At 41.6% G+C, this 20,808-nt stretch overlaps 1 protein-coding gene across 1 annotated transcript in view; it reads right to left on the bottom strand.

Annotated features, from left to right (window-relative positions):
* The window catches only part of SNTG1 (syntrophin gamma 1), a 381,189-nt gene that overhangs the window by 62,787 nt on the left and 297,594 nt on the right, over nt 1-20,808 (bottom strand). The window contains exons 11-12 of the mRNA XM_043484136.1: nt 16,264-16,394; nt 7,297-7,426 (exon numbers count right to left, since the gene is read on the bottom strand). Of these exons, the coding sequence (XP_043340071.1) occupies nt 7,297-7,426; nt 16,264-16,394 (261 nt within the window). The remainder of the gene's footprint in view (nt 1-7,296; nt 7,427-16,263; nt 16,395-20,808) is intronic.

Raw genomic sequence — 20,808 nt, 5'->3', positions numbered from 1 at the left:
AAAGCCAACAATTTGAGAATATTTGTGTGATTCCTCAGGATCATGTATAGGAAGCATATCTTTCTTGTTCTGCTCAGTAGTGTCCGACACTTTGCGACCCCATGGGCTGTAGACTGCCAGGCTCCTCTGTCCACGGGATTCTCCAGGCAAGAATACTGGAGTGGGTTGTCATGTCCTCCTCCAGGGGATCTTCCCAAACCAGGGATTGAATCCAGATGTCTTGCATTGCAGGGGGATTCTTTACCATCTAAGCCACCAGGGAAGCCCAAGAAAACTAGAGTGGGTGGCCTATCCCTTCTTCAGGGGATCTTCCCAACCCAGGAATCAAACTGGGGTCTCCTGCATTGCGGTGGATTCTCTACCAGCTGAGCTACCAGGGAAGCACATTGCTCTAATTGTTTCAAAGTATTTTCTGCTCTGATGAGGAGTCAACCAAGGAAAGTCTCTAGAAGTAAAGATGCTTTCAGCCAAAGTCAGGATGGTTTGAAGATGGAGACGGAAGAGCAGATCCCTAAATGCATTTTATCAATCAAAAACCCACATTGAACACTATGTGGAACAATGCTTGTTACCAGTTTTTAAGAGTTTTCAGAAAATTCCACCAATATATTTTTTAATCGGAGGATAATTGCATGACAATGTGTTGGTTTCTGCTGTACACCATTGTGAATCCACCATATGTATTCATATAGGACCTCCTGCCCCAGCTCCCATCCCAGCCCACCAGTTATCACTGAGTCCTCAGCTGAGCTCCCTATGCTGTAGAGCAGCTTCCCACTAGCTCCCTATTTTACACGTCTACTAACATTTTATGTCGACCATTGTCTCTGAGTGCATACTATATGGGATTGTATTTTTAAGTTCCTCCAACATGTGATTTTAGTTCTATGAATGACATAAAATGTATGACTGAAGTTAAATCAATGATACTTCTTTGCATAGTATTTACTTAAAACAGCATTCAACAAATATTATTTTTCAAAATCAAGTCTATGCCATCAAATGTACTTAAAATCTTGTCCTCCAGATTTATTTAAAGGAGGTGTACTTACACTTTCCTTCTAAAAGTGACTTAGTAACTTCAAGGTATTTGAATATGAAATGCATATAAATCAGTAGTCATCCTAAATTTTAAGCTAGACAAATAAAACAAAATACATTTTAAGCAAAATACATTTCATTAAAAAATAAAATTCATAATAACTATCCTAATATGAAATCATGGCTTCCCTGGTGGCTCAGTGGTGAAGAATCTGCCTGCCAATGCAGGAGATCTGAGTTCTGCTCCCTAGGTCAGGAAGATCCCCTGGAGGAGGAAATGGCAGCCCACTCCAGTATTCTTGCCTGGGAAATCCCATGGACAGAGGAGTCTGGCAGGCTACAGTCCATGGAGTCACAGAGTCAGACACAACTGAGCCACTAAATAATGACACATATGAAACCTACAGATCCATTTCTGAATGTCACATTTCCTCTAAATTAAAATATTATACTGTGGTATTATTCTAGGGTGACTGTTTTTAGGCCTTTAAGGGCCTGTGGAGAATAAATGATCAAATGCACTGAGAGGTGTTTAATGTCAGGGGCTAATTTCAATGTATCACAGAGTTACAATCACTGAAACAAGGTTTTACACTGCAAAACTAAATGTGACAATGAATTTTGATAGAAAATTAAAAACTGAATATAAAATGCATATTACTGAGTTAATGATAAAGACTGTATTAAATCTGAAAAGAGAACAACAATTTAAAAAGTGGTTAATTACTTGAAAAACAATGCCTCACCTGCCAACTCCCCAAACAGCCCATATTTAGCCTCTGGATTTAGGGTGGGTTGGGGTGGCCTGAGGCACGCCTACCTTCCTATTGCTAGCAATGGAAGTAGAAAGATAAACCTAGCAGCAGCACTTTTTGTGACGACTTCTGAGAGCCCCCTGTACAAGTGTGGCTGAGATTCTGGATGCGAGAGGCCCAGAGTGGGGAGCGGACCCTCCGCAGCCACTAGCAGGCTCAGGGGGACCAGATGGACTAGATGCTCAGATGGGACCAGATGGACCGAGGGAGAAGCAGAGCTTCTGCTTTCTTCTGCAATAACCTGGGCAGCACATGTGATGGGTAGGGCTTCAAACGCAACACAGATCTCTACCTCAACATGTGTGCTGAAGTCTGGATCTGAAAACCCATGAACACAGACAAGGGTTTTGTAAATTTGTGCTGAGGGAGAAGCTGGGAGAAGTCATTATCCCTGCATAGACGTGCCCTCAGGCCTGGTTGTGGGGGGCGGGGGTGCATCTTTGGGGCAGAAGGAATAGAAACAAAGAGAACCTCATGGAAACTCCAACCCAGCCTGCACTGGGCTGGGTTAAGACATCAATCATAGTTTACAAGACCAAAGAATGTTCATATTCTTAGATTCTTCTCCTAGACATCTATGGTGGTTTGGTGGTTTCGTTGCTTAGTCATATCCAACTCTTGAGACCCCATGGACTATAGCCCACCAGGATCTTCTGTCCATGGGATTCTCCAGCAAGAATACTAGAGTGGACTGCCATTTCCTTCTCCAGGGGATCTTCCCGACCCAAGGACTGAACCTGAGTGTCCTGCATTGGCAGCCACCAGGGAAGTCCCCTAGACACCTATATTAAGGTATAATTAGTGAATTAGCAATGTTTTCACTGGCTAATATGCCAGAAATTCATAGGGCACTATTACATTAATGATGCATTTTAAATGATGTGCATTTCAAATAATACTCTATTCATTAATTTTCATTAAGCAAATAGCAAAATATCTATGAGTCCATTATATGTAGGTGATTTCAGAATATAATTACTGTCATAGGAAAATGCTCAGGATTATATGTTAACTGAACAAAGGTTAATAGCATCTACACAAGAAGATGGTCATTTTATTTTCTGTATGTAAACGAAAGCACACAGTGTCCTGGTCGTGGGCTGGGTTGCAGGCACTGGGCCCTGGGTTTCAGGCTTGTGGGGGTGTTTGATCGGCCCGTGTTGGTCACAGGTGAAGAGGGCAGGTCCTATCATTGTGGAGTCGTTTAGTCAGGCTTCCTACAGAGGGGACACGCAGTGTTTATAGTTAGAGCCCAGCCTGGACCCTCAGGGTGCCTGCAGCCACCTCTGCTCCTTCAAGCTTGGCTTCTGAGAAACATTCATCAAGCAATAGCAAACTGAAAGTGATAGCTGTATGATTTCTGCTGGACCTTCGTCTGCACTGAGCTCACCATGTGCCTCCTCTTCCACAGGACACCTGGTGCTGAGTGGGAGCATCTCCCCCCGCCCCCCAGGACTGGTCAGAGACCTCAATGAATCTCTGGAAGCAGGCGGTCCCCAGGAGGCGAGGGTCACAGGTGAAGGGAGGGGCCTGGTGCAGGGAACAAGCATCGGCTGGTGAGTGGTCCACGTGTCTGAGATGCTCAGGCTTCTTGTAACACGCTGTCCACGGTTCACCAGGTATGACCTCCCCTTCAGGGCCCATGTGCTCACTGGGTGTCCAGTGGTTCATCTAGTGAGCAGGTTCTCTGCCAGCCGATGTCCTCTGCCCCTTGATGTGTACTAGATAGCGTGTGTTCCCACACACACTCCTGTGGGGTCTCCAACAGCTCTGGGCCCAGGAGGGTCAGCCTCTGAAGGCCAGCCTCAGCAGGGCGGGAGAAAGGTGGATGGGTCGGAGCAAGGCCCTGGGCACTCCCTGGAGGCTTTGAGGCCACTGGAACATGGGAGACTGGGGAGCTTGGGCTGGAAGAAAGGAGAAAGACTGAGGCCCAAAGGGGAGGAACTAAGGCCAGGCAGGCGGAGTCCAGCTGGCTAGGGGGCAGCTCCTTGGAAACTGCCCAGGAAAACTGACCATTTGCTTATGACTGCAATTGTCAGTTAACATCAAAGCAAAGGGTCTGGATTGTGCAGGGAAATTATCAGCTAATTTTTTTCCAATGTAAAAATTTGTTGGAACTTCCCTGGTGTTTCAGTGGTTGGGACTTTGCCCTCTAATGCAGGGGTTGTGGGTTCAATCCCTGGTGGGGGAGCTAAGATCCCACATGCCTTTTGGGCGAAAAAACAGAACATAAAACAGAAGCAATATCGTTAACAAATTCAATGAAGACTTAACAAATGGTTCACATCAAAAAAATCTTTAAATAAAAAAAATTGTTTAAAAGCTTTTTTTTTGATGAGTAGCTTTCTACCAGATAAAGTAGGTTAGTTATTTTATTGAAATCCCCCCAACACAACTTGCCAAAATAAACTCTAATCATGTAAAAAGCACAGTACGATTAAGAAAATGCACTCATGGTATAATGCTAGACTTCCCCTTGCTTTTATCCTGACTTGACTTACTGTCCCTGCCCTGTCTGATCCCACACCATGGCCCACATCGAGTTGATGCCTGCACGACTGAAGTTCGTATTTGATGTGTGAGGAGAAAAAACGGTGAAAACCAGGCACTGCACAAAAGTGCATCCAAGGACTCAGGGATGCCAGCTGCTACAGAAGGAAGAAAACATCTCCCTCAGTGACACCACGCCTGTCAGAATCTCACTCTGCAACCTCTGATCACAGCTTCAGGCCTTTCTGGTAAATCTCCTTTCTTTTAGGCTTTATTTTGTTATGACTTTCAATTCACCTACGAGCTTTGTTGAGTCTTTCTAAGGCGGCAGACACAATAGAAGTTTTTCCTTCAGTTCTTCACAACCAACAGTTTTATGGAAAAAAAATTCTCTTTTCAGCTTGCAAGTGTTTGCCATCTAAAATAGCAGAACTCTATGGATTAAACATGACTCCCAAATGACCCTTTCTTTTGGCTCCTGCAGGTAAATGGGTAAAATATAAGAAGATGGCTGAAATGCAGCCTGCAGGAACTCAAATGACTGATGAGATGTGTGTGTGTGTGTGCATGCACACATGTGTGTGTATGTATGTGTATATGTGTGAATCCTGAAGGACTGTGATCATCCCACAAAAATCACAGGGCTGCTGGTTGTTCATGCAGTTTTTTAAGATTAATATGTTTTAAGTATTAAACAATGTAGTAAATACTGTCAATTATCTGACTCAAAAGTCATTTACAGTCTTTTCTTCTTGGTCATCCCACCATAAACAGTACAAAAGGTAGAGACTAGCCACTCATCCCCAGAATTGTCATGGGGCTCAGTCAGGAGGAGGAGAAGTGAGCATTATTAGTCTAGTAAAGAGTTTCTGGAAAATCTTATCTTATCTTGATAAAAGAGGAGAGATGTAGCTGGCACTACATATCCTTCTTCCCTTACTTTCCTGTTCTGAACACTGAAGTGATGTTTGGAACTGTTGCAACCCTTCTGTGATCATGAGGCAGCAAACTCAAGATAAAAGCCAACTCTCTAAGAGTTGTGGGTAATAGTAGCAATAATATGTGTAGAGAGAGGATGGGTTCTGGTGGATGGTAGCTTCCAAGAAATGCTGCCATCCATACTCTCTTCATTTGGGGAAAAACCCACTATTTACTCCTTTGGGGTCTCTCTAACTTGTTACTGAGAGCATTCTCATTGATAAAAACATTTGGGGAAGAGAGTCTATCCTTTTTCTTATAATGAAATACTATTATGTATTTTGAAAATATCACATGTGCAACCCATACATCCTCATTTACTAACACTGATTTTCAGTGAACCTTTAAGAATAAGAAGCATATTGCATAAATATTTGCATTTATCTATATGCAAACACACACACAGAAGTGATACACTTCAAGTACCACATTCCATTCTGATAAAGGGAACACATGCATAGGACATATGTGGAAGAATTTAGACCAGAAGAGTTTCCTTTGTGTTAACAGGTAACCTTAGTAGAAATGTCTCATGAAATTCTCTCTGCTTATCAATCGGAATCTATTTCAGTGCTGGAGCAGTAAAAAGTGATGGGAAAGGTGAGATTTATGAAATGCTGGCTGAGAGACAGAGCTGCCTTTTATTTGCTTCCCTCTGTCTCTTTTAAAGATGAGGGACTGAGGGGTAGGTCTTTGGTTGCCAGAAATCAGAGCTGCTTAATGGTCTAGTCACCACTAGACATTTATTTTAGCTCAGCTTGTCCTGTGTGATTCACATTCTGGTATTCACATGGCCATCCTTCAGAAGATGGAGAATCTCAAATGACAACTGGACAAAACAGAGATGTGCAGCATCACACACAATGAGTGAATCTATACAGCCATTTATCAGCAGTTTTGGATTAAATCATGAAATTTAGAGTGCTGCTGAAGAAAGGAGAAGTGCAACTGTTTCAGCATCATTTCAGGGCCAGAACGGCTGAAGCACTTCTTCATTTAGCCCTCGCAGGACTGAGGCTAACCGCATTAATTTCAGCTGAGGAGCTTGAAGTCCAACTCAGAGCTGGTGCAGGGAGACCTGGGCTCCACACTGAGTCCCCTGACACCACAGCCCAGCTTCTCCTCTGGCAAAAATATCACTGCAAAGGCAATCAGCTTGAATCCCCTTTGCCTGATCACAGCAGAGTGTGTTTGAAGTTATACTTCCATGGGTCCTTTCAAGGTCCCTCCATTGGTCCTCCTTCATATCCATCCTGTCCTTCTCCCTCTCCTGTATGTGATATTCACAGACTTCTAGCCATATCACTGAGGCTGTGAGAAGCACATACCCTCCCTTGCCCGTGAAGACAGTCTCTGTCCAGGTGCTTTAGCTCAGCAGTTATTACACAATTTTTCTTGTGATATTATTACAAGTGAATTATTCTTAAAGGATCTAGGGGCTCAAATAATATTGTAGGCTGCTTTGCAAGTGGACAAACTAGTAAACATACAGATGTACAGATATATAGGTAGACAAATGCATATATATACATGGATTATAGACGCTGATGGATGGATGATATATATAGACTGTATAGAGATATGAAATGAAGGTAGATAGATACATATATACCTATATAAAATATAGGTGGATGATATATCTGTATATATATATATATACAGATATAGATATTTAGTGCTTACATGTTAAATATCTATTTTCAGTTATTTAACTAATGTAGATGTTACAATGTTTGTGAATGGAAACTTTGGTGTAAATACTCTTGTACTGATACACTGGACTAAAACACTCAAGATAGAGTGGCTTTCTTTGAGCAAGTATAATCCACTTTAAGAATAGCTCTTATGGTGGGTGTGCAGTGGTCCATTCCTAGCAGAATACCAAACAGCTGATGGAGTTAACTTGTGTATTGAAGAGGTTCACTGAGGCAGGCGGAGGAGCTTTCCCGGCATTCCTGGAACCACTACTTACATTGTGCTTTGTGAGGCTGGAAATGTTGGTGGCTATTGCTTGCAGCCACTCCCCGCAGTCCTCCGCAGAGAGGCACTGAATGACCCCGCTGCAGACCCCGTCCACGGCGGTGACTTGGAAGGCGTTCTGCCTGCGGAGAAGTCAGAGCAAATCAGACCAAGACATCATCTCGTGTGTCTGTGTGCAACTTGAGATAGCTGTCTGCTCACAAGCTCTTCTTGCAGACCACATAAATGCAGCTTCAAATTCCTCTTTCCTTATATCTTTTAAAAAATCTATTATTCAGAAAGAGAAATTAAGGAAACAATACCATTCACCATTGCAACAAAAAGAATAAAATACTTAGGAGTATATCTACCTAAAGAAACGAAAGACCTATACACAGAAAACTACAAAACACTGATGAAAGAAATCAAAGAGGACACAAACAGATGGAGAAATATACCGTGTTCATGGATTGGAAGAATCAATATTGTCAAAATGGCTATTCTACCCAAAGCAATCTATAGATTCAATGCAATCCCTATCAAGCTACCAACGGTGTTTTTCACAGATCTAGAACAAAATAATTTCACAATTTGTATGGAAATACAAAAAACCTCGAATAGCCAAAGCAATCTTGAGAAAGAAGAATGGAACTGGAGGAATCCACCTGCCTGACTTCAGGCTCTACTACGAAGCCACAGTCACCAAGACAGTATGGTACTGGCACAAAGACAGAAATATAGATCAATGGAACAGAATAGAAAGCCCAGAGATAAATCCATACACCTATAGACACCTTATCTTCGACAAAGGAGGCAAGGATATACAATGGAAAAAAGACAACCTCTTTAACAAGTGGTGCTGGGAAAACTGGTCAACCACTTGTAAAAGAATGAAACTAGAACACTTTCTAACACCATACACAAAAATAAACTCAAAATGGATTAAAGATCTAAATGTAAGACCAGAAACTATAAAACTCCTAGAGGAGATCATAGGCAAAACACTCTCCGACATAAATCACAGCAGGATCCTCTATGACCCACCTCCCAGAATATTGGAAATAAAAGCAAAAATAAACAAATGGGATCTAATTAAACTTAAAAGCTTTTGTACAGCAAAGGAAACTATAAGCAAGGTGAAAAGACAGCCTGCAGATTGGGAGAAAATAATAGCAAATGAAGCAACAGACAAAGGATTAATCTCAAAAATATACAAGCAACTCCTGAAGCTCAATTCCAGAAAAATAAATGACCCAATCAAAAAATGGGCCAAAGAACTAAACAGACCTTTCTCCAAAGAAGACATACAGATGGCTAATAAACACATGAAAAGATGCTCAACATCACTCATTATCAGAGAAATGCAAATCAAAACCACAATGAGGTACCATTACATGCAAGTCAGGATGGCTGCTATCCAAGAGTCTACAAGCAATAAATGCTGGAGAGGAGAAGGTGTGGAAAAAAGGGAACCCTCTTACACTGTTGGTGGGAATGCAAACTAGTACAGCTGCTATGGAGAACAGTGTGGAGATTTCTTAAAAAACTGGAAATAGAACTGCCATATGACCCAGCAATCCCACTTCTGGGCATATACACTGAGGAAACCAGATCTGAAAGAGACACATGTACCCCAATGTTCATCGCAGCACTGTTTATAATAGCCAGGACATGGAAGCAACCTAGATGCCCATCAGCAGACAAATGGATAAGGAAGCTGTGGTACATATACACCATGGAATATTACTCAGCCGTTAAAAAGAATTCATTTGAATCAGTTCTAATGAGATGGATGAAACTGGAGCCCACTATACAGAGTGAAGTAAGCCAGAAAGATAAAGACCAATACAGTATACTAACACATATACATGGAATTTAGAAAGATGGTAATGATAACCCTATATTCAAAACAGAAAAAGAGACACAGATATACAGAACAGACTTTTGGACTCTGTGGGAGAAGGCGAGGGTGGGATGTTTCGAGAGAAAAGCATCGAAACATGTATATTATCTAGGGTGAAACAGATCACCAGCCCAGGTGGGATGCATGAGACAAGTGCTTGGGCCTGGTGCACTGGGAAGACCCAGAGGAATTGGGTGGAGAGGGAGGTGGGAGGGGTGATCAGGGTGGGGAATACATGTAAATCCATGGCTGATTCATGTCGATGTATGACAAAAACCACTACAATATTGTAAAGTAATTAGCCTCCAACTAATAAAAATAAATGGGGAAAAAAATCTGTTATTAACATTGAACACTAAAGATGAACCCAGCTTTCCATGTGGCACTAGTGGTATAAGAACCTGCTTGCCAAGGCAGGAGCCACAAGAGACGTGGGTTTGTCCCTGGGTTGGGAAGATCCCCTGGAGGAGGGCATGCAACCCACTTCAGTACTCATGCCTGGAGAATCCCATGGACAGAGGAACCTGATGGGCTACAGTCCACAGTGTTGCAAAGCGTTGGACACGACTAAGCAGTTTAGCACACATGCATACAAATATGAACCCAGAAGACACACAATTTTGAATTACTCAAAGCATCTTGAGACACAGATAAGTTTGGAGAAACTTGGAGATGTACAATATATTATGTAAATGGAAGCATGTCAAAGACATTTGAGAGGAATTCTCCCTGTTCCCTGCATATCACAAAGTTATGCATAGATGTTTATCTATTATTTTGGCTACCATCACCTCTTGACATTTTTTAGTGCATTTCTGATGGAAAGATCACGCGAAAACCCCGCACCCAGATACTGAACATCATTTAAAACTCTCAGGCTGTCATGAGCTGAAGCACTTTCTCAGCTGTTCATCCAGCTGTCTATCTTCTCAGGGATGGTTTTGGACAAGGGTCCACAGCTTTTCACGTCTAAATATTCACGCTGTAAATTTATGTGGATGTTTGCATTTCAATAACAACCACGCTCTCCTTAAAAGTGCTATGGCCAGCCTGAATATCTCTATTGTCTTTTATTGAGTTTTTGTTGTTGTTAGAGGAAATTAAATAATGCCATCCTAAATTGTTTACAAAAGTGCTGTAGAGTTTAAAGCAGCTTTCCGCAGCTTTAATTACTTACTTTTATTTTTCTGTTTCAAGTTCTTGCATGTTTCAATATAAGCTTAATGGAGAGGAATAGATAAAAATCCCAAAATGAATGGAAAGTAGCCAAATGCCTCATGCTTGAAAATTACTCTGTGGTGCAACACAATACACTTCAGAAAAGGCACAAACTATCTATAAATCCCAGCCAGTTTTGAAGCAATAGACAAATGATGTAGTTCAGCATTCAAAAGGCTATGTAAATAGTGTACATTTATATGTTTTTCTCCAATTAAATTGCTTTTTTGTCTCTTCTGAATTTTGTTAAGTAGGTGTTTGTGGATCTTGCACATATTTCAATTTCAAAAATAAAGACACTCCAGCCAGGAATTATCTGGCCCGGCTTCATCATGAGGCTGGTGTCTCTCTCCTGTCCCATGAGACTGGTCCAGACCTCATAACCGGACATGCTCCAGAGACTGCCACACTGAAGGCCCTTTGCATCCACATTATTAGTATTTTTAGAGACACTTGTTCTGATAAAGTTGACCAAGAACTTTCAACTGATTATGGGAAAGTGTTCAAACATTCTTTTTTATTTGCTCTGAAAAACACATGAAAAATCTGAGAGGTGGCAACTATTGTCTGTCTCTTTGAAATCATGTTCTTTTGAATTTGTGACAAGAAAAAAATATGCACAGCACAAAAAGAATATTGTAACTTTACGTGACTTTCTCAACTTTAATTTTTATATTCACTAGTAAGTAAGACATTTAGGATATGCAGACAGAAGCTCAACTATCCATGGAAAATGAGAACTAATTTGAGTTAGCAACAACGTTTCTTTCTGCTTCTGATTATCATAACCGTTGCTTCATGTACTGTAAATTAAAGCATGTCTTGAACATATTTGTCCTCTCTGCTGTAAATGAATCATGGCAACTGGGTATTTTTAGCTGATTAGAGTTGATGCACTTAGAGGAAACCCACAGCCCATGCACATGGCACACAGTCTCCACAGTCATTTGCAAGGACTAGCCTTTATAAATCCAGGCTTATACACTGATATATTCCAATTTTACATCCTGTTTCCACTTTTCAGGTTATTTGTTGGAAGCCCTTTCATGAATATAAGTGAAATATTTCAACAGTTTTTTGATTACATAAAACCTCTTACAAAGTAAACAGGTCATCAAGATGTTAGCCTGGGCCCTGTTTCTACTTATGCTACTGAATAAATAAGAGCACTGGCACATTAGTTCAACTTAGTTGTGCCCCAATTTCCCCTAACGGAGAATGAGGAAAACATACTTTACAGATTCAACAAATATTTATGGAGGAACTGATGGGACCCAAATCCTCTCACTGATCACTGAAGTGCTGAGAAAGAACTGCCAACATGTGGCCTTGAGGTGATATTTAAGAGAGTTTGGTGAGCATGTGTCACCCAGCACTTAGCCAGAGCCCCAAGGCTGTGGGGATATTTGTGCTTCTAGAAAATGGAATTATTTGGATCAAGATAATCAGTAATTATTAAAAAAAGAAAGAAAGAAAAACAAAACTTCTTTTTTTCAGCTTGTTTGATTATATACTCTCTGAAATCAGTACACTACACTACCCACTAAGTAGGGCTTCCCAGGTGGTGCTAGTAGTAAAGAACCTGCCTCCCAATGCAGGAGACATAAGAGATGCAGTTCGATCCCTGGGCCCAGAAGATCCCCTGGAGGAGGGCATGGCAACCTACTCCAGTATTCTTGCCTGGAGAATCCCATGGACAGAGGAGCCAGGCAGGCTGCCGTCCATGGGGTTGCAAAGAGTTAGACACAGCTGAAGTGACTTAGCATACACACGCACCTGCTAAGTTAGCATTGAGGTATTGGGAAATATGAAAATTTAACAACATTTGTAGTAGTCTTGAGGATTCCTAGGTTAAATTACGATTCTTTGTACACACACACACACACACACACACACACACACAAACACACACACACTTGCCCAAAAAAAAAAAAAAAAAAAACCCACAGTGACAAGATTACAGTTAGATAATTTGAACTTTTTTCCACTTTCCACTCAATATTGTTTTCTATTTTTCTAACGATTCCTGATCACTACTCTGGCAACAAAAGTTATTCTCAAATGTTGCTAAATTTCAAAGTAGTTTTTTAAATTTAATCTATAAATTTATTCTTCCCTTGCATGAAAAATTCATAAATAATTAACTGTTGATATGCATAAACATCAATATATACAATTCTTATTTACACAGTTAGTAATTCATGTTTGCGTTCACCGTTCATCACATGCCACATGTAGGCACATGCAGGAGAAGTTTACTTTGAGAGGAGTGAGGAAGAGAAGGCGGTGGTGGAGGAGCATTGCAAGCAGAAGGAGGGAGAGTTGCAGAGACATTCTGAGTGGCTGGACGGCCTTGTCCGGGAGAGGGTTAGCAGGACTGTGAAAAACCAGGCAGAGTTGGACAGGGCAGGAGAGTGAATATCACGGAAGGAGCTTCAAGTCTATGGGAACTGTGGCTGAACCTCCGTGGAGGACCCCATGGTCAGATTTGTGTGCACTGGGTTGATTGTGTCAGACGAGGTAGGATGGCTGGCAAATACAAGCTGATGCGGGACTGAAATGCACACGTGTGAGTGGGAGAGAAGATAAACATTAGCTCAAGGATGTTACAAAGGCTGTGGGCTTCCTGTAAAGGAAAATGAGGCTGCAGGGTCTGGGGTCCACCTGGATGGATGGCTTATATGGGGGACAGGAGACAAAGCACACGCTTTAGACAGCAGGTGATTTCCTCCAAAAACAAACAGCAGCAGCATGAAGGCATGGTGGGCTTAGAGGAATGGGGGCTGTGTGGAAATTAATCTGTTTCTCAGTCTATTCAGGATTTCTATTCTATAGTTAATACAATGAAACACTTTCTTCTCCTTAATAACCTTCCCATTCTAATCTCCTGACACTGTAATGTTCTGCAATATTATATTTCAGGATTGAACTGAAACACATATTTCCAAGTCATTACTATACAATGAACATAAACTGTCTTATTATTGATAAAATATTATGATGTTTTAACTCATATTTACACAATAGATATGACAGGAACACAACTTTGTTGCAATTAAATATGAGAGGTATGATATCACCAAAGTTAAAATTGGAAAAACCTTGGAAAAACCAACCAACACATAACGTCCTGGGTTTTGATCCAAGTTCAACCATTTTGTATATTTGTCATCATGGGCCACTAATTTATCTTTTCTCTTTTATTTCCCTCACTGTCTCAACTGCCGCTCGCTCATGACCTCCTTCAGGGAAAGCAGTAAACACAACACCTTCCATATAGACATTAAATCGATATTTATTGAGTGAATGAGTGAACAATAAATTAGTGTTTGAATCTGAATTGCTGTGCAATCCACTCAGAAGAGTGTTGTGTTTATAACTGCCTATTACTGTCATAGTCACTGAGTGTAATTAACTGCTAAAAGCTGTTGATGTGTTGAGGTGTCATAAAAATAAAAATAGAAGAAGTCATCTAGATTCATACAATTTCCTTTGCCTCATAAATTTCTTTAGCTAAACATTTCTACATCATTTAACTACGTAAGATTTTTAAAGTAAAAACAAAAAGAACAAATATACACACTAAAAATACCATTAATAGAAATATTTTAAACTTCTTAAAGCAGAAAACAAATAGATCCAAAAGAAACAAATAAACAGAAACAGAAAGATTAAAAGTAGGGCATATATGAATAACAGTTATCTGAAAACAAAAATAAAATATCTCGAGGAATTTAAGATACATACATAATTCAACCTTGAATATTCACTGGAAAGACTAATGCTGGAGGTGAATCTCTAATACTTTGGCCACCTGATGCAAAAAGCCAACTCACTGGCAAAGACCCTGATGCTGGGAAAGACTGAGGGCAGAAGGAGAAGGAGGTGACAGAGGATGAAATGGTTGAACGGCATTGGTGACTCAGTGGACATGAGTTTGAGCGAACTCTGGAAGATGGCAAAGGACAGGGAAGCCTGGCATGTTGCAGTTCATTGAGTTGCAAAGAGTTGGACACGACTCAGCGACTGAACAACAACAACAATATAATTCAAATATTTTCAGAAATATGCACAAAGATAAGAAAGAAATAAAAGAATTAGTTAAGGTGTTTTAAGTTTCTAGAATTTCCTGAAAGAGGTAAAATTAATAAGTTGTACTGGTGGTGGTTTAGTTGTTAAGTCGTGTTCGACTCTTGTGACCCCGTGGACTATAGCCCACCAGGCTCCTCTGTTCATGAGGTTCTCCAGGCAAGAATATTGGAGTGGGCTGCCATTTCCTTCTCCAGAATAAGTTACATTAAACACTAATAAATCACACATGGTGGTCTGAGTGTTGGTGCCACACCTCCTAGTCACATTTTGAAATCCTAGTGACCAACATGTTGGTGCCAAGAGGAGATGCTGAAGCCACGAGAGTCAAGCCCTCATGCACACGATCAGTTGTTCATAAAAGAGGCTCCAGAGTGACCCCTGGCCCCACCCCAAGGGAGGACAGAGGAGAAGACAGCAGGCACAAACTAGAAGCGGTCTTCGTCAAAGAACTTGACGACTCAGCCATGATCTGGATGCCTTAAACGAAGGCTTCCAGCACCCAGAGCTGTGAGAAACCATTTCTGTTGTTTGCTGCGAGTACTGGGGCTTCCCAGGTGGCACAGTGGTAAAGTACCCACCTGCCAAGGCAGGAGACACAGGTTAGATCCATGGGTTGGGAAGATCCCCTGGAGGAGGAAATGGCAAACCACTCCAGTATTCTTGCCTGGAGAATCCCAGGGACAGAGAAGCCTGGTGGGGCAACAATCTATGAGGTCGCAAAAGAGTCTGACACAACTAAATAACTAGAGAACAACAACTGCTATTATTATCTGCCATATTTTGTCACAGCACCTGGAAGGACTAAGACATATGGTGTAATGTTCAGACAATAACAATAACTTAAACCAAATAAAAGGTGTATATATAGTGATATAATAGAGGCAATATTAACATTTTAAATATTTAATTACTTTGAAAATTAAAAATAAGTTAAAAAAAAACAGAATAGAAAAACTAGCGTGTTGATACAAACAACTTTTTTTTCTTGAATAAATGCAAAACTCTCAATTCTCAACAGTAAAAAATAAAAAGGTAAAAATACGTTAAGTAAAGCCAGTTACCAAATGATCAAGAAACAAAGGCATATTTCACCAAAGAGGATTTCCTGTGATAAATATGCAGGTGGAAAGATGCTCAACATCATTAGGACACACAAGTTCAGGTCATGTGACACAGTGTAACCACATCTTACATCCATAGGAAGGCTAAAGTGGAAGATGGCAGCAACTCTAATCTAAGTCTGCAGCTGCTGGGCTGAGCGAGGTGACCCAAGGAGTGGCTGCTGGACTCTCTACCCCTTTCCCACACTGACCGCTCTGGCTTCAGGGACCTCAGGCTCCACTCTACCTGTCCTCCCCGAGATGGGGTGAGGTGGTCGGCGGGGCTGACTGCCGGCAGCTTCCCCTCCATCCCTGCCGCTGTGAGCAGGTTCCACGGAGAGCTGGGCATTCACCATCACCTGCAGCAACAGCACAGTGTCCGCCGCCCCAGCCTTCCACCCTCCCTGGGGGCAGCAAGGCCAGCCCAACCACCGAGCGGAGGCCCCACGTGGGGGACGGCCACGGGGGTGGAGCTGGTGTCTGAGGTTTCCCAGGCTCGGTCAGCCGGGCTGAGAAGCGAGCCAAGCCCACGGCCAACATATGCCCTGCGGAGTGTTTGCTAGGTGACCCTCTTCCCACTATTGGCAGCACACCGAACAGGGAATCACAGCCCCATCACCAGGCAGACTCCAGGCCTCGCCATGGGCACGGCGCGGGTGGAACTCACCGGCTCAGGTCGGTCCCGGGCAGGTACTGGGAGAACCGTGAGTGCAGCAGCGGGATGAGCCTCAGGTCGCACCACCGCTTCTCCCACCGCAGCCCCGGGGACGCGGGCCACGATGAGCAGGACAGCGTGTCCTGAAAGGAAAACAGACTTTCAGCGTCGCGGCCACAAACCCCTTCCACCATAGGGCTATTTCCCCCTAAACAATCCAAAGACAGGGACAGAATTCCATGGGGTATCCATATTCACTGACAATGAAATTACATTTCCTAATGTCTCCATTAATGGAATCCTATAAGAAAGTGAGGAGGGAATCTTTGAGATGAAAAATCATAGTGAAAAACATATGAAAATAATGGGTCAGGAGCTGGAAGAAAAAATAAAATTCTGACAACTGAATCCATTCAAGAACGCAAAGATGGGTCAAAACTGTAACTGCGATGAACTAGTAGGTAACAAAAAAATAAGTTCAATTAGCAAGTATTTTCTATCTGTGAAGCACAAAACATTACAAGGGCTTGTGATTCACTGATTAGTTAAAAATATTTTTGAATAAAATGAATATTCCTCTAAAACAACTCTCAAACAGTACTCAAGGAAATTATTGTCAATTTATTTAACTTTATGTTTATAAGACGTTCGTATTTTCCTGTATTGTTTTAAAATTATGTTAAGATAACCACTCAGTCAGTTCAGTCGCTCAGTCGTGTCCGACTCTTTGCGACCCCATGAACTACAGCACGCCAGGCCTCCCTGTCCATCACCAACGTTTGGAGTTCACCCCAACCCATGTCCATCGAGTTGATGATGCCATCCAACCATCTCATCCTCTGTCGTCCCCTTCTCCTCCTGCCCTTCATCTTTCCCAGCATCAGGGTCTTTTCAAATGAGTCACTACTGGTTTGAAATGCCATGTATTTTAAATTCCATAAAAAGTCTGTGTTTTTTTCCTTTTGTACAGAGAAGACATACATTTGAATAAAATTTGAGCTTTTCAGTGGGTGTTGATCAGTGTTTCTTTCATTTTCTTTCACTGTTGGATTTCTCCCTGGCTCTAGTACAAGGAATGATGCTGGTGTGTAGGTCGGCCTGGGTTCTACCAGCCAAGGCTCAGTTTGCTCAGAGAGCTGCTGACGTGGATTTCTCTCTAGTCTAGAGATTCTTTGTGTATAGATGGGTGCTCAGTCATGTCTGGCTCTTTGTGTCCCCATGGACTGTAGCCCACCATGCTCCTCTGTTCACGGGATTTCCCAGGTAAGAATTCTCTCATTCTTGAGTGATGATACTAGAAGGAGATTCTGTTTTAGTCTAAACATTGAACCTCTGTGAGTCTAGATATTATTAACCTTTTTTTCTAGTATTAATTTCTTCAAAATTGCTTATGGCAAAAAAAATCTCCCATTATTTTCATTAAAGGTTGAGTGGTCTCTGGGATTACTATGTTAATTGTCAACAGTTGTGCCAGTGAAAGTCCATGAAATCCTTGGAGCACCTGGAAGGGAGGTCTGGCTGAGACGGTCAGGAGGCCCCCTTGGTGTCCAGTCTCTCGGGCACTCAGCCTTTGTGCAGGATGGTTGCGTTCAGTGCTTCCATGGTGACGGAAATGCAGAGACCCAGGGTTCACATCAACCATCCCCTTTCTCCTCGTGTCGGATGTCACAGACAGTCAGCACGTGGCCCAGGTGAGCCAGTGGCCGTGCACCAGGGGGAGAGGGCTGAGGACCCTATTAGAATGAAGCCACCTGGGTTCAGAATCATGCTTCCCCAGCTGATGAGTCCTGGGAGAGTCACTTGCCAAGTCTGTGCACCCATGAACCTGTTGCCAAAGTCATGGCTGTCACCAAGGAAACCCACAGCTTCTCCTAAGTCTTTTCTGCACAGGGGTACTTGAAACCACCATCCTATATGACATGCTGGGGAAAATAGATGTGGTTTCCATGGCCAGGCTGGACCCTGTCCCTAAGCCCAAAGCAGCGAGCGACAGAAACCCACTTGTGGGCTTTTGCTCGAGGCCCCACCTGGGAGACTGTGCACTCAGACATTGACCTGAGGCCCCCAGCTGGTGAGCTGCAGTGTCAGGATCCACTCGGACCTATATCTCTCTGACTCTACAGCCAACATGTGGCCCAGCTGTTGCTGCTAAGTTGCTTCAGTCATGTCTGACTCTGTGCAACCCCATAGATGGCAGCCCACCAGGCTCTGCCATCCCTGGGATTCTCTAGGCAAGAACACTGAAGTGGGTTGCTATTTCCTTCTCCAATGCATGAAAGTGAAAAGTGAAAGTGAAGTCGCTCAGTCGTGTCTGACCGTTAGCAACCCCATGGACTGCAGCCTACCAGGCTCCCCCATCCATGGGATTCTCTAGGCAAGAGTACTGGAGTGGGGTGCCATTGCCTTCTCCAATGTGGCCCAGAGCCCAACATAAAACATTCATAATCAGAGCTGAAACAATGGAAAGAATGACTCAGATTTTTGTCTTAATTATTTCTCAATTCTGCAAAGTAATTGCAAGCAAATTATTTATAGACAGACCCTGGTTGTTCACAAAAAGCACAAAGAACTCCTCTCAACTCCATTGTTCCTGAACAAATGGACAGAAAAAGTAAAAGAACATAAAAGACATAGGAAATGGAATATGGAGAATGAAATCACCATAGGAGAGGATGATAAGCTTTACCAATTACATTTTATAGACTTTGTGTGCTGGCAGGTATGAAAATACACATGACCTTTGACCTTCCGATATAGCACCTCAACCTGGAGTCTTTAGGTATCAAAGTTGAAAAATGTCACTTTCTCTTGCATTTCTTTCTCATAAAAAATAAGTTATAAATCTCACTTCAGCTATTGAAATAATCAAGGTTAGTTCATTTCATTTTACAGATCTGTTGTTTATAATGAAACATCTGGTGTCTTTTGAAAATTATTTATATTTATTGTTTAAATTATGACAGTAGAATATAAATTTACTTTCTAGTCTTTTCCTGTAACAACTGCCAGGATTATTTTTAATTGCATACAAAATGATCTAACAACACAAAGATTTTTATGGTTTTAAGGCCCATAACTAACTTTCAAAAGATTTATTCTTCAATGTCAAGGATGTTGTTCCCCATAATATTAACAGCACAAATGGGAAAAGTAGCATTAACATAGTTTTTGCTTTAAAAGAAACTCTTGCCTGACTTTAGACTATATTACAAAGCTACAGTCATCAAGACAGTATGGTACTGGCACAAAGACAGAAATATAGATCAATGGAACAAAATAGAAAGCCCAGAGATAAATCCACACACCTATGGACACCTTATCTTTGACAAAGGAGGCAAAAATATACAACGGAGAAAAGACAATCTCTTTAACAAGTGTTGCTGGGAAACTGGTCAACCACCTGTAAAAGAATGAAACTAGAACACTTTCTAATACCACACACAAAAATTAACTCAAAATGGATTAAAGATCTAAATGTAAGACCAGAAACTATAAAACTCCTAGAGGAAAACATAGGCAAAACACTCTCTGACATAAATCACAGAAAGATCCTCTATGACCCACCTCCCAGAATATTGGAAATAAAAGCAAAAATAAACAAATGGGACCTAATTAAACTTAAAAGCTTTTGCATAACAAAGGAAACTATAAGCAAGGTGAAAAGACAGACTTCAGAACAGGAGAAAATAATAGCAAACAAAGCAACTGACAAAGAATTAATCTCAAAAATATACAAGCAGCTCACGCAGTTCAAAAAATAAATAACCCAATCAAAAATGGGCCAAAGAACTAAACAGACATTTCTCCAAAGAAGACATACAGATGGCTAACAAACACATGAAAAGATGCTCAACATCAGTCATTATCAGAGAAATGCAAATCAAAACCACAATGAGGTAACATCTCACGCCAGTCAGAATGGTTGCTATCAAAAAGCCTACAAATAATAAATGCTGGTGAGGGTGTGGAGAAAAGGGAACCCTCTTATACTGTTGGCAGGAATGCAAACTAGTACAGTCATTAAGGAGAACAGTGTGGAGATTCCTTAAAAAAACTGGAAATAGAATTGCCATATGACCCAGCAATCCCACTGCTGGGCACACACACTGAGCAAATCAGAATTGAAAGAGACACATGTACCCCAGTGTTCATCACAGCACTGTTTACGACAGCTGTGGAAGCAACCTAGATATCCACTGGCAGATGAATGACTAAGAAAGTTGTGGTACATATACACAATGGAACATTACTCAGCTATTAAAAAGAACACATTTGAATCAGTACTAATGCGGTGGGTAAAACTGGAGCCTATTATACAGAGTGAAGTCAGAAAGAAAAACACCAATACAGTATATAATACATATATATGGGATTTAGAAAGATGGTAATGACAACCCTATATGTGAAACAGCAAAAGAGACATAAAGAACAGATTTTTGGACTCTGTAGGAGAAGGCGAGGGTGGGATTATTTGAGAGAATAGCATTGAAACATGTATATTATCATATTTAAGATAGATGACCAGTCCAAGTTTGATGCATGAAACAGGACACTCAA

Source organism: Cervus canadensis, chromosome 12, assembly GCF_019320065.1.
Source record: "Cervus canadensis isolate Bull #8, Minnesota chromosome 12, ASM1932006v1, whole genome shotgun sequence".
Taxonomy (NCBI): Eukaryota; Metazoa; Chordata; class Mammalia; order Artiodactyla; family Cervidae; genus Cervus; species Cervus canadensis.
Note: the sequence above shows the minus strand (reverse complement) of the source record. Positions and strands in the feature narration are given on the sequence as shown.